This window comes from Chlorocebus sabaeus, chromosome 4 (genome assembly GCF_047675955.1).
Source record: "Chlorocebus sabaeus isolate Y175 chromosome 4, mChlSab1.0.hap1, whole genome shotgun sequence".
Classification (NCBI taxonomy): Eukaryota; Metazoa; Chordata; class Mammalia; order Primates; family Cercopithecidae; genus Chlorocebus; species Chlorocebus sabaeus.
Window position 1 is genome coordinate 38,391,624 of NC_132907.1, and position 24,479 is coordinate 38,416,102.

General features: G+C 40.6%; 1 protein-coding gene across 2 annotated transcripts in view; it reads left to right on the forward strand.

Annotated features, from left to right (window-relative positions):
- The first annotated feature begins 1,665 nt into the window (after positions 1 to 1,665).
- The window catches only part of MIER3 (MIER family member 3), a 33,217-nt gene continuing 10,403 nt past the window's right edge, over positions 1,666 to 24,479 (forward strand). The window contains exons 1-9 of one of the 2 annotated variants that reach the window (XM_007973058.3): positions 1,666 to 1,740; positions 3,183 to 3,207; positions 7,052 to 7,197; positions 15,130 to 15,264; positions 16,471 to 16,591; positions 18,424 to 18,509; positions 18,676 to 18,748; positions 20,778 to 20,929; positions 23,428 to 23,509. In XM_007973058.3, coding sequence (XP_007971249.1) covers positions 1,732 to 1,740; positions 3,183 to 3,207; positions 7,052 to 7,197; positions 15,130 to 15,264; positions 16,471 to 16,591; positions 18,424 to 18,509; positions 18,676 to 18,748; positions 20,778 to 20,929; positions 23,428 to 23,509 — 829 coding nt within the window. In that variant the 5' untranslated portion in view covers positions 1,666 to 1,731. The remainder of the gene's footprint in view (positions 1,741 to 3,182; positions 3,208 to 7,051; positions 7,198 to 15,129; positions 15,265 to 16,470; positions 16,592 to 18,423; positions 18,510 to 18,675; positions 18,749 to 20,777; positions 20,930 to 23,427; positions 23,510 to 24,479) is intronic. The other variant, XM_007973068.3, reaches the window with a different exon arrangement.

Consider the following 24,479-nt stretch of genomic DNA (forward strand, 5'->3'; position numbering starts at 1 on the left):
GATATCTTTCACAGCAGGGAAAGTGTAATTTTCCATGTCTTTATGATGATTAGAAATAGTTGGAGTGATTTTCCCTAAAATTTCCATAAATAAGTAACTTTTACCCGTGGTATAAGCTTGATTTTGAGATGCCTTGACAAAAAATTTGAAAATAACCCTCTCCCTACCTCCAGTCTCCAGCCTCATCCACAGTAGGCGCTCCAGCAATAAGGGAATTGGAGGGACCCCAGGTTAAAATCAAGACCTTTCATGTTTGGATTAAAAGTATAAAGTATGAAAAGTTTTAGCTTCTAAAAAACTTGTCTTTACCCTTTAATATTATGTATGTTTTAGAAAAAAGCTGGGAGAAGAGCTCTGGTGTCTGAGATCACTCTCTCCAAATTCCTGTAGGGTCCTGCTATAATTCCTGATTGAGTTTGCATCTCACTTGTCCTGTACCTTACAGCCGACTTTCTTTTCCACAGATAAAACTGGCCTCCCACTTCAGGACAATGTGTCCTCCGAATTTGCTAGGGCAACTCCATACCTTACTTTAACTTCTTGCAGGACCTAACTCTCCAATTAGCCGTTAGCGTATATTTTTGTGTACTTGGCTCAAAGTCTTTCAGTGTGGATGTGGACCTTCCGGAGAGTAATCTCCCCCAGTGAAGAGCAAATGGTCATAAGGCACATGTAGGAGCAGGTATTCCTGTTAAGCCTTATGCTCTGTCTTTCACCCATCCACTTGCACAGGGGACTAGTTTCCTTTTATGATCCTACCCAAATGTTTGGCCTTTTTGGAGAGGTGAGGGAAGTGGGGGGTAGAATTTTTGAGACTCAGTTCAGGGCCTTTGATATGCTGTTCCCATCCTTCAACAGATGTATCAAGTATCTCTGGGTCATCCCCTAAGACACATTGGTGATGAACAATTCCTAGAACTGGTCTAATTTTTTTTTCGTAACAGGACAGTTTGTATTTTTGGGGCATCTTCTTGAACTGTACAAGTATGTTCAGCATCATTTCTCTGCCCTGTCGATCTTTTGTCTTTTATTCTGTGCTGTCAATAACCTGTTTGGCAAATGTCTACTTCCATTGTGCACTCCGTGAGCCAGTGTACACCGGTCTCCATCTCCCATTCCTGCAGGTCTCTTCGTGGAAATGGCAAAGTGCCTGACTGTTGTCCTCTCATTCTGGACTGACTCTGCCATTCACCAGCCTCTTCTCCCATTTCCCAGAGCTTCCTCCCACGTCTATTTCATCGATCGCCTCCTCCTCTTAGGAAAGTTGAGTCTGTCGAGTTCCCCTGCATATCTCCTGCCAGTCCAAATTTCCTGCCCGCACGCCCTCCCGCGCCGCGGTGTCTGTGGGTCGGTCCCCAAACGCGCCCGCCGGCTCTTGGGCCTCCACTGGCTGGACGTGGGTCTGTCCCGCGCCCGTGCGTCCGTCCGTCCCCCACTTGCCTCCAATTCCGCAGGAACTTTACTCCAGCCGGGAGAAGGACCGTAAGCGCGGGTGCGCGTGTGGCCGGCTGCGGCGGGCGCGGGGGTGGCGAGGGGCGCCAGGCGGTGTGGGCGTGCGAGCGGGCCGGGGGCGTCGCGGGCCGCTCTGCCCTATAAGGGGCCGTGCCGCCTCCGCCGCCGGGCGGGTGCCGGGCGGACCGCGGCGGCGGCGGCGGCGGCGGCTGCGATTGGCTCAGGCGCCCCATCCGGGGACTGGGCTCGGCGCTGCTCGTTCGCCCTAAAGGTACCAATATGGCGGAGGTGAGCAGGGAAACCGGGCAGGAGCAGCCGGGCTGGAACGGGCGCCCGGCGGCTCCCCGCGGCCCCCGAGCCAGCCTGGGGGATCCGGGGCTCTTTCCGCGGCCCCATGAAGGGCGGCGTGGCGACGCGGGGGTCGCGGGGCGGCAACTGGCCGCGGCGGGGCCGGCCGGGGGGCGGGAGCGGGCGCGGGAGCGGTCTCCCTCCGGGACTAGGCCGCGGCGGCTCCGGCCCCGGTCGGGCCGGGCGACGGAGCCGGACGGAGGTGGCGGCCGGCGGCAGCGAGCCCTGCCCCAGGGACGGGGCAGTGCCGTGCCCCCGGCCGCTGACGCGGGCCGCCGGCGCCTCCGCGCCTCTTCCCGGGGCCCGGGTGGGTGTAAACCGGCCGAGCCCCCCCTCCGCGGCCGGATCGCAAAGAGGGGAGCGGGCTGCGCCACTGCCCTGCGGGAGTCGTGCGCTGTGCCCCCGGCCCACGGGGCCCGGGCTGCGGCGCGAAGGAGCCGCACGCTTTACTTTGCTGGGGGCGCGGAGAAGAGCGGGATGCGCGGCCACCGGGCTTCGCTGAAGAGCGGGACTCCCCGCCCCGTAGCCCGGGAGGTGCGGGCGCCCCTGGGGTTAAAGGGCAGACCGAGACCCTCAACGCCCTCTCCAGGAGAGAGGCTTGATAGCCCCAGTTTACTCTGGGCTGGAGAAAAGAAGGCTGGGCAAGCGAAGCTGCCCCGGCCATGTCCCCCGGGACTGGTGAGCTGGGGGGGAGGGGGCGTTGTGGCAGGAGCCCCTGGGCTGGAGCTCGCCGGGGCTGGAGGCGCGCTGGCGGTCCAGGGAGGGACTGAACACTCTGGAAGGAGCCAGCATCCCTGGAACTGAGAGGAGCTGCATCTCTGGACTCGGGAGAGAGGATGGGGGGCTCGCGCTGTGGTTTGGGGGCGAGTGTCCGATTCGAGCTGGCCTATGCTCCAGGGGAAGAGATCGGCCTCGGAGTTGGGGCTCCCGGGCCCCAGGGGCAGACTGGGTGCTCAGAACGCGAGTTCGTTCCAGAAAAGGGTGTTACGTTTCGAGTTGTTTGGGGCTTCGGAGAGCCGGGCGGGATTTGGGGGACTCCGGAGATGCCAGGGATGGGGGACTGATGGTGCGAGCCGACTGCTCTGGGTTTTGCTTCTCCGCTTTTTAACTTGCTGAGCTCCAAGAAGCGACTTGGAGTTGCCTCTCAGACTCCGGGCTTAGTCCCGGGTCTGTGAGTTTGTACACTGGGGACTCGGGGAGGAAGGCGAGGCAGCCAAGAGGGGGCCCGAAAGGGGCCGGGAAAGATTGGAGCGAAGCTACGTCTTGCACTTTTGGCAGCTGCGGTGGAGCGCTCGACTCCGCCTCCTCTGCGCCCTGTTGCCGGCGCTGCCTCTTTCCCCGGCTGCGGGATCTAACCTCACGTTTTCTTCTCTCTCTCCTAGGCTTCTTTTGGAAGTTCGAGCCCAGGTTTGTCCTATTTTCTTACGTCTTCAGTGGTTCCTAGTGGGTAATGTGGGCTCAAAGATCTGTTACTAAATGATTCCCCATAGAAATGTATCTTGCAGGTTTTTGTTCATTGATTTTTAAGAGTTTCAATGTGCATTTAGTAGTTAAGTTTGGGGAAGGAACAGTTACACTGTTCTTTGTTGTTTTCTCTTGCATGTTGGAAAGGTAACTGTTACAAAGCTGCTACGACAAGCGTTCTTTTAAGTAATATGGCTTTAATTATTACATATCTTATTTTTTCTCCGAGCCTGAAACAGTTAATCCCAAATTAACTTGACACCAACTTTAGCAATTTAGATTTTAATTTCGGTTTCTTCGAGAGACTAATTTGTCAGAACTGTGGGACTACTTTACTAACCGTAACTCCTCGTCTCCTCTTACTTTGTTTCTTTTTCATAATTAAATGTCTATGAATTGTGTTAAAAGTGGAAGTTGAGAGGTAAAGCTACCTTAAAATAAAAAAGAACTTCCAAGTTTGTCACAGAAAAATGATGATTTTGACTTCTGAGCTGAGACAATCTTAGGTCATCTAGTACGGTGTTTCTTAACTTTCTTGAGGTCAGAAACCCCTGTGAGGATCTAGTGAAAGCAAGGGATGCGTCCCAGAACTCTGCACATATGCATAATTACACACAATCTGGGGTTTGTAGAATTCCTGAAGCAGGTCCATGATAAGGACCTTTCCTCATGTGCTAATCATGTAAGGATATCTTTGTTTCAGTTTCTCATCCCCTTTCTGTTTACCTCTTCGCTCTCTTCCCTCTCATAGTCTACAGCAAAAGCACCTCTGGACTAGTCCAACTCCATTATTTTACACTTGAGGAGACTTTTAAATAACTTTAGTTAGTGGTGGAGCACAGATGAGCTCCTAAATCTTCCATTACAACTTGTTTCTGTAGAGTGAACAGTCTGTTTCCTTACAGTATTACTTTTTATATCTACTCGACCTTCAGAGCCTCACTTGACTGTCATTTAGGCTACATCTTTAAAATTTATTCTAAAAATGTTTGTAAATTTTGAGATGAACTTTTTTGTTATAACTGATTTTAGGAAAATATATACACGATGTCAAGCAGCTGGATTAATGGAATTTTTCCGTTTGGCATCACTGACTTCTTTTAAGAAGTTTCAATCTAAATAAAAAGCCAAAAGACAGTGTAACCTGTTTTTAATCAACTAGCCTGTTTTGTTGTTGTTGTTGGTTGGTTTTTTTTGTTTTTTTGGTTTTTTTTTGAGACGTCAGCCAGGCTGGAGTGCATTGGCGCAATCTCACTGTAACCTCCGCCTTCTAGGTTCAAGCCATTCTACTGCCTCAGCCTCCCAGGTAGCTGGTACTACAGGGATGTGCCACCACACCCGGCTAATTTTTCTGTATTTTTAGTAGAGATGGGGTTTCACCATGCTGGCCAGGCTGATCTTGAACTCCTGACTTCAAGTGATCCGCCCGCTTCAGCCTCCCAAAGTCTGAGATTAATTAACCAATTTTTTTTTTTTTTAATTGAGATGGAGTCTCGCTCTGTCGCCCAGGCTGGAGTGCAGTGGCCGGATCTCAGCTCACTGCAAGCTCCGCCTCCCGGGTGCATGCCAGTGTCCTGCCTCAGCCTCCCGAGTAGCTGGGGCTTCAGGCGCCCACCACCTCGCCTGGCTAGTTTTTTTTGTATTTTTTAGTAGAGACGGGGTTTCACCGTGTTAGCCAGGATGGTCTCGATCTCCTGACCTCGTGATCCGCCCGTCTCAGCCTCCCAAAGTGCTGGGATTACAGGCTTGAGCCACCACGCCCGGCCAATTAACCAGTTTTTTAAAAAGAGAATTTTAGAGTTGGAAGGGATTTTTGAGGTCCTTTCAGTCATCCCCTTGTATTTTGCAAATGGAAGACAGGAGCTACACCTAGAAAGTTTAAATGACTTGCTTCAGGTCCCAAAAAGCCAAGGACAAAGCTGGGAGTAGACCCTCAGGTCCTTCGATTTTTGGCCCTTATTGAATACCTTCCTTGTTAAAGGGGAAGTGCCAAGTGATAGAGGAGTAACAGAAGAGCCCAGAGGAGCTCTGCTACCAAAGAGGTGGAAAAGTCAGCATCTATTTCATTTCTGCCTCTTTGGCATACCATGGAACTTGCGAGGAATTCCTCAAAAAAAGAAAATTTGTAATGGTGGATGTGAGCTAATTAATTAATATTCATATGTATTTTTGTTTGTTTTTTGTTTTTTGAGATGGAGTCTTGCTCCGTTGCTCAGGCTGGAGTGCAATGGTGTGATCTTGGCTCACTACAGCCTCGACCTCCCAGGTTCAAGCGATTCTCCTGCCTCAGCCTCCCAAGTAGCTGGTATTACAGGTGCCCACCACCATGCCGAGCTAATTTTTTTGTATTTTTAGTAGAGACAGGGTTTTGCTGTGTTGGCCAGGCTGGTCTGGAACTCCTAACCTCAGATGATCCCCCCACCTTGGCCTCCCAAAGTGCTGGGATTACATGCATGAGCCACCGCCCCTGGCCCGTATTTCTTTTTAAATTAAACCACATGTAAATCAACAGGTTTTTAAATGAGCAGATATTTTTCAACGTTAAGGAAGATAACATAATGTAAACCTGCCAAAAAATTAAGTCCTGTAGAAATTGTATTTTTAAAACTAATTCGAGTTCTCTGAACCCAGAATCAAAAATAATGAATTATGTGTGTGGTTTTTCCGTAGTGAACAATCTTTGGCCTAGTTCCGTGTTTTGGTAATGATCTCACACTGTCCTGAAATGTTTGAAATTTTAAAATTTTCAGTAGCTTGACTGAGAACAGATTAAACTTTTTATGTTGAGTATGCTTCCATCCACTTCTTCCTTCCCCCAACCTCAGTTCCTGATACTTTCCTTCCTTTCTCTGAGGGTTACTGGCCTAATTGAATTGGATACTAGAGTAAAACAAGTGGAGAAAGTCCTGTTTTCTTATAAATTTGATTTCATTTCTTTGGGATTGTGGATTTTAGTCATTTCTTCTCTTGGTTTTTGGAGTTTCCTGTAGATTTCATATTTGCTATTAAAAGATATTACAGTTTTATAAACAAGTATGAATTATCCATAACAACTTGCAATGGATACATCTTCCAAAACCTTCAGATGTGATTTTCTGTATTCCCTACACATAATCCTAAGAACTTTGTTAATAATCCAAAGTAAAGCAAAGTCTTACAGTTTAATGCTTGTCTGATTAATGCTAGGGAACTTGAAGTACTGTTAGAGACATATAAAGTGATACAATGCTTTTAAAAGCTGAATGGCTATATAGCTGCTTCACAGAAACTTGTATTTGTTTTATAAAACAGATTTTCGTTGTGTTTTTGTGTTTATTTGAGGGTTAGAATTTGAGTAAAATTTATATTATCCTGAAGTGTGAGTCGTAGTGTATAGTAGATTCTTGTGAAATCTTCCGTTCATGGAAATTTAATTCTTCTGACATTTTGCTTTGCGTTTAGACAGCTGTATTAAATGAACTGATAAGCAAGTTTGACTCCTTTTTCTATTAGAATGTTTCTTTAAGACCATGCTGCTTAAATCACTTTGTTGTTATAAGATGTTTTCTTGTGGACTAGACCCCTTATAAAAGTGTTTGTGAATAACTTTGCCTTGTTATTTTGCTGGTTTAGACATATTTTCAGAATCATAGGGTCTTAATTTATAACCTATAAAGTATATAGTAAATTCATTTAGTAAAACCCTCATGTAAACATTAAAAGGAACTGGCAGAAGAACACAAATTTTTATTTTATTTTGTTAATAGCCTTGTAAATGTGTAAAGTGATTCAGTTTGTTTTATTCCAGTTGGGTCTTTGTCTTCTGAAGATCATGATTTTGACCCCACTGCTGAGATGTTGGTCCATGACTATGATGATGAAAGAACTCTTGAAGAAGAGGAAATGATGGATGAGGGTAAAAACTTCAGTTCTGAAATTGAAGACTTAGAAAAGGTATAAGATTTACTTTAATATACACATTTATAAAGAGTTTGAAATTCTGTTGTAATTTTTAAAATAATCTACCTGAAATAAAAATAGGATTATCATCCTTTTTTTTGTTTTCACTTTTATTTTGGGGGATAGCCTAATAAGTATGTTTTCATTTAATTTTTCAAAATTATTTTGTATCTCTTAACCTAATTTTTAAGCTTATGTCAGCACAGTGAAGTAGGTACACATAGGCATTTTACAGATGAGAAAATTGAGATACGGAAAACTATAGGCCCTAAGATTAGTTCTGAATCCTAGTCTAGCCCTCTTCCCATTATATCATACTGTTCTGCTAAGGGTCAAACTTGAATTTGGCTAAGTACTGTAGTAGATACAGAGAGAAGTCTTTTCCTTCAGATAACTCATAATCTAGTGGAATATTTTAAGAAAATTGAAAAAGGTTTACTGTATTTTCAAATATCAATTGGTAATATCCCATCCTCTGCTCCTTTAAAAGTCATCTTTTAAAATATTGGCAAGAGTGAGTGTAATTTATAATTTTTTAAGCCCCAAGTCAATATAAATTCAAATGAACTGTATTTTTAACATGCATTTATACCAGGACTGTATATAGAGAGGTCCCTATAGGGGTTACCTTGAAAACGTGTAGGATTTATGCTTACTTAACCATATTTGAAAATTTCTAATCAGCCAGAATAACAAAAGATTACAGAAATGATACTTATCCCCTGAGTTATCCTACACCTCTTTTTCTTGAAAAGGGCAAGCACATTCTTATATATCTCATCTCCTCCGCTTAGTAGCTTTGTGAGGCAGGAGTGAAGACTTATTTTATTTCCTTCTTCACGTTAATACACAGGGAAACAGAAGAGTGACTTAACTGCCCTCCCACTTGCTCTGATCTGTGGTTTTTATCTGTAGTAAAGTGCAACTGTATACATGTGGTCTCTATTATTTTTATTGATGTTTAAAGAAACATGAAAATGAATTAAAAAACAGTAGAGACACAAATATAAAGAGTAAGGATCAAGTTTTTAGAAGGACTTTCAAATTATGTTTTGATTATTTCTATATAACTTGAAATAGTGTATTAATCTTTTATTAGTGGAAAGATTAGTGGAATAGTGATTTAGGTATTGGTGTGTGTTAATAGTCTTAGGGGATTGATGTTAATGTTCATTTGCAAGAATTATAAGTTTTTATGTTCATAGTAAATAAACTCAGTTGTGTGTTGACTGTAATATGGCCCATATTTTAGTGTTCACAAATTTTTATTACATCATGTGTTATGGAAAATAAGGTAAGTACAAAAGTAATTTTCTTTTAGTAGCTCTTTGAGTATGGAATATGTGGCTAGATTTTAGTTATTAAACATACTAAAATAGGGTTTATGTAATATCTTTATATATTTTAATGTATTCATATTACTGCCTTCTGAGAGCGCTCAGTAGTCCTAGATTTATAGGTAGAACTTTTTTTTTTTTTTTTTTTGAGAAGGAGACTTGCTCCATTGCGCAGGCTGGAGCGCAGTGGCACAGTCTTGGCTCACTACAGCCTGTGCCACCTGGGTTCAAGTGATTCTCCTGCCTCGGCCTCCCGAGTAGTTGGGATTACAGGCATCCACCATCACACCTGGCTACTTTTTGTATTTTTGGTAGAGACGGGGTTTTGCCATGTTGACCAGGCTGGTCTTGAACTCCTGACCTCAGGCAATCCACCCGCCTTGGCCTCCCAAAGTACTGGGATTATAGCGTGAGCCACCGCACCTGGCTGGTAGAACTTTTTAAAGAGTACTTATTTCTGCTTTTATTAATATATAATTATCCCCTTGGTGTTCACTGTGAGAAAAATTCAAAAATTCAGAAAAGCACAAATGAGAAAGTAAAAAATCATTTTTTCTACCACTTAGACTTTAGTATAGGTTTTTTCTTTTTTGTTAAAAGAAAAAAAGAAAAAGCATTTAGGCTGGGGGCGGTGGCTCACACATGTAATCTCAGCACTTTGGGAGGCTAAAGTGGAACGATCACTTGAGGCCAGGAGTCTGAGACCAGCCTGGGCCACATAGTGAGACCCCATTTCTACCAAAAAATTTAAAAATTAGCTGGGCATGGTGGTGCATACCTGTAGCCCTAGCTACTTGGGAGGCTGAGGTGGGAGGATCACTTGATCATCCCAGGAGTTCAAGGTTGCAGTGAGCTATGATTGTGCCACTGTATTCCAGAGTATGTGACAGACTGAGACCCTGTCTGGGAAAAAAAAGATCACAAGACATTTAAGCAAATTATATGTGTATTGTTTAGCCGCCTGTGCCTTAAGGTATCAGACAGGCGTTAGTTATTAACATGAAATGCATCTCAGGCAGTCTCATTTGGTCCATCCAGCAATACCATCAGTTGTGTCAGATGAATGTTGGCATTATTTTTCTAGGCTCAGAGACCTTGTTGATTATAGGACGTAGTGTTGATTTCTTTTCTTTTTTTTTTTTTCTTTTTTTGAGACGGAGTCTTGCTCTGTTGCCCAGGCTGGAGTGCAGTGGTGCAATCTTGGCTCACTGCAAGCTCCGCCTCCTGGGTTCACACCATTCTCCTGCCTCAGTCTCCCAAGTAGCTGGGACTATAGGTGCCCACCACCACAGCTAGCTAATTTTTTTTGTTTTGTTTTTAGTAGAGACAGGGTTTCACCATGTTAGCCAGGATGGTCTCGATCTGCTGACTTTGTGATCCGCCTGCCTTGGCCTCCCAAAGTGCTGGGATTACAGGCGTGAGCCACCGCGCCCAGCCTACTGTTAATTTCTAAACAGTGTGGGGGTAGGGAGAGGAACACTTGTATATGAAGTTTGCACTTTAGTATCAGGCTACATCCTGATTCTGATACGTGAGGGAGTGCATCATGGGATCAAGGAAATGATAGTATGTGAGGAAATGGAGGTGAGAGGGATTAGGTGATTTGTCCAATATAATGGTTAGCAATTAGTGGGTCTTCTGCCCTAAATATGGTACTCTTCCTGATATAAATCCTTTGACTTATAGAACAGTTCATTTATAAGTGTGACTACATTCTACTGTGTCCCTTAAAATGTAAATAGGTTCAACAAAATACCCAAGAAAGGAAGAGAAAAATCCTTATACCTGGGATAAGGTGTTGGATCACACTTCTAAGCTGATTTAACTACCACAGATCCTTACAGACTTTGAGACTTACTAATTCAATTTTGAAAAAATTGTTTTTATGTTTTAAAGGACTTAAGTGCTTTATTAATAAGCTCTCATAGAGAGCTCATTTGTGAAGTGCTTCAGAGACTAGAGTCACCTTTTCCAGTTTTGCTTTAAAAGTTTTGGTACAAATGATTTGTGTTTTAGCATCAACCCTCTGGCCACCACTGTCATCACTTGAACTTATTAATGAGGTTTCTGTGAAGATGGTCACCTTCTCCCTCAACAGATGGTCATGCCTGTGTCTTTATAGAAAAGTGGGGGTTTTCTTGAGTGAGTGCTGGGAACCTCCTGTCTCGCTCACATATACAAACTTTCATATTATTCTTTCCCTGCTGTCCTGTGAAGTATCTGTGATATCCCAGGCTAACCTCTAGATTCTATCCCTCCTGCCCTCAATTTATTCTTTTACCCTTTTTTTTTAATTTCCACATAAGAATCCTACTCATGTAGATCCCACATTTGGAAGAAATTCTCTTTTGATCTTTTGTTGCCCTCAGTCACTCTCCTTTTGTAGCCAAGTCTCAAGTCACGTATGTACTTTCTTCCCCTCCCGTTCAGTCCTTAGCTTGGCTTCTTCCACCATGCCATAAGGCCACCAATAATTACTTATGTAGAGATGGTCTCACTCTGTCACCCAGGCTAGAGTGCAGTGATATGATCATAGCTCACTGCAACCTTGACCTCCTGGGCTTAAGCAATTTTCCCACCTCAGCCTTCCAAAGTCTAGGGATTACAGGTGCACCCCACCACCCTGGCTAATTAAAAAAAAAAAAAGTTTTTTATGGAGAAGGGGTCTTTCTATACCCAGGCTGGTCTCCAACTCCTGGGCTCAAGCGATCCTACCTTGGCCTCCCAAAGTGCTGGGATTACAGGCAGCAGCCACTGCGCCTGGCCCAGGTCACCAATAATTCCTGATTGCCAGATACTAAGATTTCTTGTCTTTTTCTTGCTTAATTTCTTTTTGGAATTTGACCCAAGTGACTATTCCTGATTATCCATACTTGTTTCTGCCTTAATTTATGTAATCCTACTTTTTCCTGGTTCTATTGTCTGACTTCTCCCTCCTTATTTTATGATGTTTTCTTTCTTTGCCCGCATTTTCATTAACATTCTCTGGGGTTTTGGCTATTGTCTTCTCACTCTGTGTGCCTTTTCTGGGTGATCTCACTCAAACCACTGCTTTAGCTTTCACCTTAAACTGATCATTACTGTCCCATCCTTAAATTTATCTTGTGTTTCTGTCTCAGTGGTGTTATAGTTACCTAACTTCCCAGGCCAGAAATCTGGCAATCCATTTGAACTCCTATGTTGCTTTCATTCTATCTATCAAGTAACTCAAGAAATCGATCTTTCCCTAAATTTCATTCAAATAATCCCCCTTCTTAGTTCAGGCTCTCATTCTACTTCCCTTAGAACATTATTTCCAAAATACGAATCATGTTTAAGAATTTTCAGACATACCCATTGCCCATAGTGTAACATATTTGAAAGTTCTTCTGATAAGCATAGATCCCCTCCTCTTTTCTCTCTACCCTCTCCGTGGGTGAGCTCATCAACTTCTGTGGTTTTAAATATCATCTAGATGCTAATGAATGCTAGATTTATATCTTTAGCCCAGCCTGGTTCTCTGAGCTCCAGGCTCCTGGCCAACCTGACTTTTCTACTTGGATGTTTCATAGGCCTCTTAAACTTAACCGTGTCCTTTGCAGAACTCTTGTTTTTGTTTTGTTTTGTTTTGTTTCCTTCAAAAACCTTTTATTCCTTTAGTATTCTCTATCTTGGCAGAAGTTACCCCCATCTAGGCAATTGATCAAATAGAAAACTGGGGAGTCCTCCTTCCCTTTCCCTCCCACGTCCAGTGACCCATTTGGTTCTACCTCAGAATATGTCTCTTCTCTTCACTTCTCTCCTCTTGTGTATCACTACCCTCACCTAGCACGAGGCTTTTTAAATGGTTTCCCTGCTTCTCCTGTATCTCTCCACCCTTCTTAACTTTTCTTCATGCAGGTGTTCAGTATTTTAAGAAGAAATAACGCCATGGTACTCCCTTTTTATGTCTCCTATGGCTCCTCATTGCCCTGGGAATGAAGTCCAGGTTCCTTTCCTTGGCCCTGAGGCCCTTTGTGATCTGTCCCTGCCTCTCTTTCCATTCTCTTGAACCATTCTTCATTCTACTCACCAAACTTTGGCCACTTGGCGTAGTAGGAAACCACCTTCAGCCCTTCAGGCCTCACATGTGTCATTTTTTTTGCCTGGAATACTCTTCACGGCAATACTCAAAAAGAATACTCTTCTGGCCTTCTCAGACTTCAGGCCTCTGCTGAAGATTGCTGACTGTCTCTCCCTGCTACCCTCTGAAAGCGGGCCCCAAGTGTTACTCTGTATCTCAGTGCTCTGTTTGTTACACTCATCAAACTTGGCAGCCCTATATTTGTGTATTGTCAGAAGCCTTGTCATCTTTCAAGACTTAGCTCAGTCTTTACCCTCTGTACATACCTCCATACTCCATACGAGTATTCTTGGGATGTAGATCTGCCCTTCTCTGTACTCATAATTGAATATTGAAGTCATCACATTGTGTTATAATGGCTAACTCATCAGTTTCCCCTACTAAGACTGAATTCCTTGTGAGCAGGGATTCTTCAGTAAATTTAATTTTTATGTCCAGTAGCCAGTAGCTAGTAGCCCTCAGCCAAGTACTTAAAACTGAGTAAATGATGGGAAAGTGGACCATCAGTGCATAAGAGGTGAAAATTGCCACTCCCCATTTCATGAAGAAAGACTGAAACTGTGAGGTTCTGGAGAAATACTACTGACAGGTGCTTGGCAAAGGCTGCAACCCAGGCACCTCTTAAATTAGAACCAATATGAGCCAAAGGGAATGGGCTGCGTGGACTCTGCAAGGAGCAAGATAGGACTGTAGAGAGACTCTAAATCTGAGTCTTGTTACCTTCAAGGGATTCTTTGGTTTGGAAGAAAAATAATTCATGGAAGTTTCCCTGTGGTGTAAGTGAACTTCACCCTGTTCTGACAATCCAACTCAATTTATGCTGACTCCATGCTCCCAAAGGAGTTTTGGTCGATTTAAATCCCAAGCTAAAAAAGATTTTCATGATCATTTATGGTCATTAGAAAGGCGTATGTCTACTACTGCAAATTTATAAATTAGTGTTCTATCATATACCTGATTGTGTAAGTTCATTTAGCATGAATCTGTTTTAGTTACACACAATGAATTATGTAAGTTCCATACCTGCAAAGGTGCATCCCCTGTGGGCCCTGTGGGCAGCCAGCTGGCCCTGTAAGGAATCGTCACTGGCTCTTCTCAGGTCACTTTGTGATCAACTGTGGGCATGTTTTGCATACTCTGCTTTAGCGTTTTCATGCTGTTTGCTTTATGGATTATTTTATTTTAAAGGGAAAACTAAACCATAAGCAAATTTTTAAAATCTCTTAATTGATGGATACAGAAATCTTAAAAATATTTAGCAGATTAACTAGTTCATGAGTATATTGTTTTTAAGTTATTTATTTGAATGATAAATAGTTCCTTTTTTTTCTTTTTTGTATTTTTACTAGAGATGGGGTTTCACCATGTTGGCCAGGCTGGTCTCGAACTCCTGACCTCAAGTGATCTGCCTGCCTTGGCCTTCCAAAGTGCTAGGATTACAGGTGTGAGCCACTGTGACCGGCCTTGAAAAATAAAAAGTTCTATACACTTTAGTAGTTAAAACATAGTCATGTGTCGCTGAACGAGGGAATACATTCTGAGAAAGGCGTCATTAGGCAGTTTCATTGCTGTGTGAACATCATAGAGTATGCTTAGACAAAAGGAGTTAATGTAGCCTACTATACACCTAGGCTATATGGTGTAGCATATCATTCCTAACACATTTGTATATGCAGCCTGGCTGTATATGCAGTCCACATGCACTGAATGTTATGTAGTGTATCGTAACACTTATTTTCACATGGATTCCTGAGAGGGAAACAGTGACTTGGTGTCACTATGAGGCATGGCATAGGTATTCATAACATAGGCAGCACTGTAGCCGGGACATGTAATTTTATTAAAGAAGCCAGTAAGATAACTGGGGAACTGGGATTCAAACCCGGAATTAAGCCTCAGTTTTCTCACCTGTAAAATGGTGATAATAGTATAATCTTCCTCAGACAGTTGTTTTAAAAAAACTGGTATAAAAATATGGGATGTAGTAAGAATATAAAAGGATAATTGTGCTTTGAACATAAATATTGCTGATGTTAGTAAACATTCAGCAAAGGTTTTTCTACCAGGTGTCTTCTAATTAACATGAAGAATAAAGCAAGCGGTCAGCTGTTAAATGCATGGAAAGAAGCTGTGAATTACAAGTTATTGATGATTAATTGGAAATGTTTTCAGGGCAAATCTTTATGTTAACTTGAAAGCTAAAAAGCACTAAAGCAAATATTTGAGGAATTTTTAAAATAGTAAAATGCTTCTGGAAAATAAAAACTAAGGTGTTAATTGTTAGGCTTTTGTTTATACATTAATTATAGGTCTAGGTGTTTGGTCCTGTTTTCTGACAACAGCACAAAAAGAAAAACTGAAGCTTGCCTTTGATTTGTTCTGCTGTATTGATAATGTGCTTTATGAACCTAAGGGGACAGTAGAGTTTACCTGCAGTTCAGTATTGTGACATCTGCTAAGTCTGTGTTTATGCCCTGGCTTGAACAGGAAGGAACCATGCCTCTAGAAGACTTACTGGCATTCTATGGCTATGAACCTACGATTCCAGCAGTTGCAAATTCCAGTGCAAATAGTTCCCCAAGTGAACTGGCAGATGAACTACCAGACATGACACTAGACAAAGTAAGTGTGAGTATTTGAAAGAAAAATTCAGGATCTGTTACCATTGACTGCTTTTATTAGAGTTTTTTTTTTCCATTTAAAGTATTGTTTAATAATTCTTAAATGTAAACTTCTTGTTGACCCATTGTGCTCATTTCGGTGGCTGATATAAACATTGTTTGGCTTTGATCACATTATGTTAAGAGTAGTATTAATAGCAGCTTCATGGTACTTTGCATGCCTGAATATTCTCCCGTAATGTTTTCATCTTTCCTGTGTAGACACATTGTATCTAAACTTAGATCTTGGCTTAACTTCTTTTGATCCTATAAACACATAAAAGCCTTAATTAATAAATCCCCCAGAAGCCTTCAAACCAAGCTGGCTTAGGCGTGGAGTGGTTGGAGAGAAGTTCTGTTTTCTTGGCTCTGGGAGTGACAGCGGCCGCAGCAGCCAAGACCACGGTGATCCATCTCTAACATAGGCTGGTTGTGGGGAGGCCTAGTCCCTGCTGAGGAAAATTCACACGGCCATGGCCTCTGCTAACAGATCCCTGGGAACCTTTCCTTGCCTTTCAGATCTCAGGCAGGGAGAGGAATCCACATCTTGGAACCTCTTCCTGTGAGTTACATTGTTCCCACTTTTAAGTCAATGTGATATTAATGTACCACAGACCTTAATGACCATAGTCATTCAACAAGTGTTTATTGAGTGGCTACTATGTGCTAGGCACAAGGATGACTGTATACTTACATAAAAATTAAATCAAACGTGTTTCTTTTAAAATTATGTCAGTAGTCAGAGCTGTTCATTAGTTGGATTTTTAAATTATGGAAGAGTGGAGGTTGGAGGCATTTTTTCAGTTTTATTTTATTATTGACAGAAAATGAATATAATTTTTAAGCACTTAAAAGTCAGACTATTTTTGTTGTAAATTCACTAAAAATTAGCCTACAGCTTTAGATAAGCTCTCTGTATACCCACAAATTAGGCAATTGTTTGTTATAAGTATATAGTTGCACTAATTATAATTTAATAGTATATTATTGAATATTACATAATATCAAATACTAAATATTTTTGTACGTGAAGTAAATAATAGGAGAATTTCATATTTCTTTCATAAGGTTCCAACTGCTTCTTAATTATATTTTATAAAAAGATAGTTTTCTTAATTAATGAGATGTAATCATTTCTAACTCTAGCACTGCCTTCTTATTCTTCCAGGAGGAAATAGCAAAAGACTTGTTGTCAGGTGATGACGAGGAAACTCAGTCTTCTGCGGATGATCTGACGCCATCTGTGACTTCCCATGAAACTTCTGATTTCTTCCCTAGGCCTTTACGATGTAAGAAACCCAGTGGATTACTGATTAATAGTAACATTGATACTGTAGCTTTAGTACATTTTATTGTGTTCAGTAATTTATGTCAGAATATTCTAAATATTTTATGTGGTTGAGATAAAATACGTCTGTAATTTAAACAAGATTATAACCTTTCTTTTGGGATAGAGGTGAACTAATATGTCATTTAAAAATTGAAATATTTGGCCAGGTGCAGTGTCTCACGCCTGTAATCCCAGCACTTTGGGAGGACGAGGCAGGCGGATCACTTGAGGCCAGGAGTTTGAGACCAGCTTAGTCAACATGGTGAAACCTATTCTTTACTAAAAATACAAAAAATTAGCCAGGCGTGGGGGCATGCACTTGTAATCCCAGCTACTTGGGAGGCTGAGGCATGAGAATCACTTGAACCTTGAGGGTGAAGGTTGCCGCCAGCTGGAGATCATGCTACTGCACTCCAGCCTGGGCCACAGAGAGAGACTCTGTCTCAAAAATAATAAGATAAAAATGGAAATATTGACTTTATTTTTACTAGGCCATTTTCCTTCTCAAGAGTCATCTGTTGCTATGGTAACCATTCCTAGTTTCACCACAAAATTTTTTAGACTTTTTTGAATTTCTATTAAAAGGCTCCTGCTCTCCTGGTTTTGCATACTTACCAGCGCTCAAAAGGTATTTTCACTTTTAATGATAAATCTTTTTCCTATTAGTTCTTGGTGTTACCTCTTAATGTTTATCAGTAATACTTAAAAGGTTTTGGGGTTGGATGTGTGATCCCAACACTTTGGGAGGCTGAGGCGAGAGGATCACTTTAGGCCAGGAGTTCTAGACCACCCTGGGTAACATAGCAAGACCCTGTCTCTACAAAAAAATTTTAAAATATAAAACTTAGCTGGGTATAGTGGCATGCACATGTAGTCCCAGCTATTTGGGAGGCTGAGGTAGGAGGATCACTCAAGCTCAGGACTTTGAGGTCACAGTGAGCCATGATCAGCCTACTTCTCTCTAGCCTGGGTGACAGAGTGAGACCCTGTTTCTAAAAATAAATAAATAAAATGTTTTGGACTAAAATAATTTCTTAGATGCAATCTGCAGTCTCACTCTTTTTTTTTTTTTTTTTTTGCTATTTTTATGGTAGAATAACTGTTTGGTTAATAAGTTCAAATATCCATGCATTCGTGTGTGTACAAAAACAGTTTCAGTGGACCTAATATGCAACTCTGTGTGTGTATCTCCTTCTGGATTAGTATAATCAGAACTCCAGTGTTTTACTTTCTTTTTAAGGTGGCCACAGTGGTTTCCTTTTACCTCCCAAACTATTTAATAGTATACCATAATAATTATCAGGATACTATACACTTTTTTTTTTTGAGATGGAGTCTCACTCTGTCGCCCAGGCTGGAGTGCAATGGCGTGATCTTGGCTCACTGCCACCCCTGCCTCCCAGGTTCAGGCATTTCTCCTGCCTCAGCCTCGCGAGTAGCTGGGATGACAGGCGCCTGCCACCATGCCTGGCTAATTTTTTTGTATTTTTAGTAGAGCCTGTTGGCCAGGCTGGTCTTAAACTCCTGACCTCAAGTGATCTACCCACCTCAGCCTCCCAAAGTGCTAGGATTATAGCCATGAGAGCCACTGCACCGCCCAGGATACTATACACTATATTAGGATTTTCAGTGTCTCATTTTGACCAATGTCGATTGTGAAAATCATGCCGGTGGTTTAGTATACTTATGCTGAGCTCACTTATTTAACAACATTTTAAAAAATACAACAGGCATTCTTCCAGGTTCTGCAAAAATAGGCAGTGAAAACCTTTTAAATTTTTGTCTTTTAAGCAAATACTACATGTGATGGTGATAAGGAATCAGAGGTTGAAGATGTTGAAACAGACAGTGGTAATTCACCTGAAGATTTGAGGAAGGTAAGTTGAGTTAACATAGTGGACTAAATGTGCTTTTAAAAATATTTCTGAAATGATTTATGATAATTTTGTTGTTTTGACCTGCAGAAACTGATTAATGAGTTGGGGCTTTTTTTCAGTATCTATTTTTATAGTAAGTTATTTTTACCTCTCAATTTTCCTGTAGGAAATAATGATTGGTTTACAATATCAGGCAGAGATTCCCCCTTATCTTGGAGAGTACGCTGGTAATGAGAAAGGTAAGGAAAGCTTTTGATTTTGATAATGTTTGGTAGATCAGGTTACCACTTGATATGTTTATTTAAATAACTGGTTTTATACCAGCCTTGGCAATATATAGATAGATTTGGGAAACATGCAGAGTTAGGATATGTAGGCCTGACTTAGGAAAAATGTATCAAAGTTAATCACTAGACTCAGTTTCCCCCAACCCCCAGCCCCGCCCAAGGCACATATAGTGCTTGTTAGCCAGTACGCTTAGTGCCTGTTGGAATAGTGGAGAGCCTCCCACAGTGCTGTACCTTGGCCTTCATCCTGCTTCAGTAGAAGTGGGTAGGATCTCATCACCTGAGATAATGAGAATGTTAAGGATATAATCTTCTGGAAAGAAAACTCTTGAGGGAAAAAGAGACTGGAAGAAATTCTCCTTCCCCAGCCCTGGAAGAGCAGGAAGTGAAATGTAAGGATCTGCTGCTTTTGCTTGTATACTCCTAATTATGTGTAATCAATTTTTCCTTACGTTTTTGGTGCATTCCAACGGTAGTTGGTTTTCAAAATACGGAGGGGATAAGGTGGTAGGATATAAAAATACAGTTACACCTTCTTAGTTGAACTCGGGAACCAAGTACATTAGGAATATTTCCATGGGTGTTTGACTTTTTTCCTAAGTTGATTTATCCCTGTGAAGTCAAAAGGGCAAAAGCAGCACCCAACACAATACTTCCTGAGTCCTTCTTTTTCCTTACCTCCATGCCAGGTCATCCTCCATTTAAAGGAGGGAAGGACTGGTTACCCTGGGATTGTTAGCCATGGCAGCCACTAGGAACACTGTTTTCCTAAACTGCTTTCGAAGTGTTAAAAGACGGTTGTCCCAGGGGAAACAAAACATAACTGATAATCTTCAGATGTGCCAGCCTTCTCACCCCACCACCCAAATGCCACACTTGGCCCTTTGAGCCAAGTACATGCTCAGCAACTGTAGGTCCTTAGGTCACACATAGTAGAGGTGAAATTTTGTCAGTGCTGCAGATTGGAGGGAAGGTGTACTTTATCTTTTGAGGGAATAAACCCAAATTGTTTTACCTATTTCACTTGTGACCAGAGATAAAGTAAGTTCTAGGAACTTCTCTCAAAAGACAAGTGTTACTGCTTCACAGGCACACTTTATTTTTAACTTTCCCGCTACCTGGGACTGACAGTACCTGCTTCCTACAGTTGGGATTATAATGCACTTATCATGGTCCCTGGCATGCAGTGTGTTCTCAGTACATTATTTTTATTAGCTATAATCAGTATTATGCACTTGAAGAATGGATTGCACTTGAAGCACTGGACTAAATACTTGGGCAGTTCATATTACTTTATTGTGTGAAGTAGAAGCTTTGAGTAAAGTGGCAGAGTGCATTAATAAAACAAACTTGTTTTAATGACATTTTGTTCATTAATGTATCAGTCTGTTTAAGAGATTGTAGAAAGTTTACTTTTCTTACTGTTTCTTCCTCTTCCCAAAAACCTCCCTAGGGAGGTTTGGTTAATCTACTTTCTCCTTTAAATAAAAGTTATCTTATTGGGAGAAAAAGTATACCTTTTTTAGCTATTTCCTTATTACCAGATATTTTGGGTTTTATTTATTTGCAATTTTTAACCCCTAGAGATTTCATAGAGCAATTTAGGGATTTCAAGAGAAAATTCCAACGAGGTTGTTAGAGAATTTACACAGGTTTTGTTTGCCCCTTCATTAGAAGAGTATAAAATAACCACTATGGTGTTTTATATTAGACTTTACTAGGCATGGAGAGCCTTCAGATTGGTCAGTATATCCAGCCACGAAAAAAGCTTCTTGCTTTGGCCACTGGAATCCTTGGCCTATAATAAAGTTAAATTTTTGCTTGTGTGTGAAAGGCCCTACTTAACGGATAATCAGATTACTGGTGTCTTCAAAGTTACTTACTTGTCCCACTGGATAGCCTATCAAGGAAGATAAAGAATTGTGTACATCTTTGAGTGTGTTCATGATTTTTAATGTGTTAATGGGATTTTCTTTATCAGTATATGAAAACGAAGACCAGTTACTTTGGTGTCCTGATGTGGTTTTGGAGAGCAAAGTTAAGGAATACCTTGTTGAGACTTCGTTAAGGACTGGCAATGAAAAAATAATGGATAGGATTTCTGCAGGAACACACACAAGGGACAATGAACAGGTATACTTCAACTTCTGTGGAAACAGCAGCCAGTTTACAGTATCTTCTTGATTTCTTATATTTGATACAGTTATTTTTAACATGTGAAGTAGGTATCTTTTCTGATAGAGTTTTATAATTTGCAAAAGACTGGTTTAAAAAACCATAACCTTGAGTTCTAGAGATAACTTCACTGTAGTTTCGTATGTTTTCTTCAGGTCTTTTTAAAAATACCTTTACATATGTCTTACTTGAGATGCCATTTTATATCCTTTTAATTAATTAATCTTATTCTCCTTTGCCATTGAGAATTATTTAATACCTCATTCTTGATGTCTGTATAGTCTATCCTATACTTTTTTTAAAAAAAAATTTCACCTAAATTTCAACTTACTGTGTACTATCCTATACTTACAATTCATTTATTTAAACATTCTCTGTGGTTGGACTTTTAGATTTTATAAGTGTATTCTTTGAATTGTTCTCAATTTTATTTAGGAAGTGATTAAAAAGTAATGTCTATTAAGACTGTATAAATTTGACTTAGGAGCATTTGTTAAGCACTTGTGTACCTGTAGATTCAGAATACTGTCCTGAGTGCATGTGGGATGGGGGATGGGAACATTGCCTATTAAGTTTTTCAAATGCCTCTAAGTTTTGCCCCTCTGACATCATTCTGCTTCTTTCGTATGCCTTTATCACTGAGAATCCCCAACCCTGACTAATGAGTATTCAGAGGTGGGCAGACACAAACTTGAATTTTGAAGTAACGTAGGGAAGTCATACTAGCTGTCAGAAAGAAATCTCATTGGGTTTTTGTATTGATATTTGAAGTCTATATTAATTTTAGAAGAATTAAAACCTTTATAACATTAGAAATTCAAATGGTTTTGCTTTTTTGAATATCACATGCATCTCACTAATTCCTCAATATCTTTTATGTATGTGTGTATTCAATGCTATTGGAAAGGGGATCTCTATTTTATTTATTTATTTATTTTTCCGAGATGGAGTCTTGCTCTGTCACCCAGGCTGGAATGCAGTGGCGCGATCTCAACTCACTGCAACCTCTGCCTCCCGGGTTCAAGCAGTTCTCCTTCCTCACCCTCCTGATAACTGGAATTACAGGCATGCACCACCGTGCCCAGCTAATTTTTGTAGCCAGGCTGGTCTCAAACTCTTGACCTCGTAATCTGCCTGCCTCGGCCTCCCAAAGTGTTGGGATTACAGGTGTGAGCCACCACGCCTGGCCCTCTATTATGTTTATAATTGTATATTGTTGATGTTGAGAAATACCAATTTTTTTAAAAATGTAACTTAAACTGTTGAAACTACCTGACTCAGTTGTTTCTCAGGTTTTCTAGTTTGCCTTTTAAAAAATTTATGGGTGATATCATTTTTGTTTGACACATCATAATTGCATACATTTATGGAGTGGTTTTTTGGTTTTTGGTTCATGATTAAATTACACTTTTGTTCCTTCCTTACCATTATTATTCCTGCTTTATATCTTAATGCATTAGCTGTAACTCTGAGATATTTGGTAATAACAGTGATTTGGTGCCTGCTTTTGGTGGAAGTAATACATCTAAGGTTTTTACATTAAGAATAATACTGGTCCTTGGTTCTACTGTCTTTATTAGAGCAAGATAACATCCATCTATTTATAAGTATCGTAGTTTTTGTCTTTTTAGAATTAGAAATGAATATTTATCAGATGCTTTTTAAGCAGCTGTTGATTTGATTTTTTTTAAATTAACATTTAATTACACATGTTTAGGTACACAGTGATATCTTGATACACATAATGTGTAGTGATCAGATCAGGGTAATTAACTTAGAGATGACTTTTTAAAATGTAGGCTATTGATATATTAAAAGTTTTCCTAATATTGAACCATCTTCACTTCCTTAAAACTTACTTGGGAAGGTGGATTATTTAACTTTCAACTGAATTCTGTTATTCCTGTTTATTATGTTCATAATTCCAAGCAGATTTAATAGGAATATATTCTAATTTTAAAAAGTGGCACCTTTCATAGTAGATGGAAATAACTGACACCGTTATAATCCTAGTCTGAAGTGCCATGCCTGCCATTCCAGGCCTGCTGCTGTTCCCTTATATTAAAACTAAAAGAGACAGGGAGGAAATGACATCAAGGGACAGACTGTAACTAATTTTTCCAAACTAGAAAAAAAAAAGCATTTAAAATAGGGGAAACTCAATCTTAGACCTAGTGTTTTTGTTTGTTTGTTTTAAAAAAAAGTCAGAATGATACAGGCGGGTGATTTCTGAGAGGTAGCGTGAGGATGAACATGATTTCACATGGTACCAGAGTCAATCTGCACGATAGTTACATAGACTAAATGCTTGGGCAGATATACCTTCAAATGCCCTGAAATTAGAGAGGATTTCAGTGTTTATCAAGACTCCAATATTTATCAAGACCCTTATACCTGTTTTTTAAAATGCTGTTAGGTATGAACTTTTAATACTTTTTATTGAATATCCACCCCAGGCATTATATGAACTTCTCAAGTGTAACCACAATATAAAGGAAGCAATCGAAAGATACTGCTGCAATGGAAAGGCCTCTCAAGGTAAGAAACACTTGGGTTTAAGAGAGGGACATGACAGGGATGGTCATTTGGGGATCAGAATAAGCAAAGTATCCTAAGGGACAGAGCAATCCTGTAACACTTTTTTAAGATCTGGTTCAGCTCCATAGCAAATAATTTTTCCTTTTCTTGCGCTCTATTTTTAGATATATCAGAGATTGTTCAAATACAAATTAGTCACCCCCCTGCCTCCTCTACTTTCTGGAAGAAATAGTTACAGAACAAAGCAGACCCCAGAGATGACAATATGTCCAAAGTAATTAAAAAGAATAGTTTTATGATTTCATTGAAAAAAGGTTTTTTCTTTTTTTTTTAGCCAGACAGGAAATGAAAAGATTAAAGATTAAAAAGGAAACATGTATAATATATTCCACTGAATTTATTTCAAGAAGTATATTTTTAGTAATCATGTAATAACATTTTATAGTTCTTACGTTTTGTCAAGGAAAATGGTTAACTTCTATTTCAGTATTTTTTGTCATTATATAAATGGATTGCATGCACCATAGCTTTCGTTAAATATGTGTAGAATGAAAATAATACTTAGTAATATTACTAGATGACTTGGAACAGTATGAAAACTAAAAATCATACATTTAAACTTACGAATTGAGATAGTCTATTAAAATGTCTCCCTTAGAAAAGCTGCTTCTTTGAAAAAAAAGTATTTTAGACTCTCAAAACTCTCAAAATACAGGTTTCTTCCTCAGTTCAAACTATTTTTCACCTTTGTTACAGACTGTTATTAATGACTTTGGGGACCTGGTCTCCAATACCAAATGAGACACTTCATAGATACAGATGAGTAATAACTAATCTTAAGTCTAGGCTATGACTCTTTGAAGACCTTCCAGGTCTCTGCCCCAAGTAGATACGGAATTCACCAACATTAACATCTGCTGGGAAATTGAATGGGATTTATTATTTTGAGAGCATGGACCGTTTCTTATTT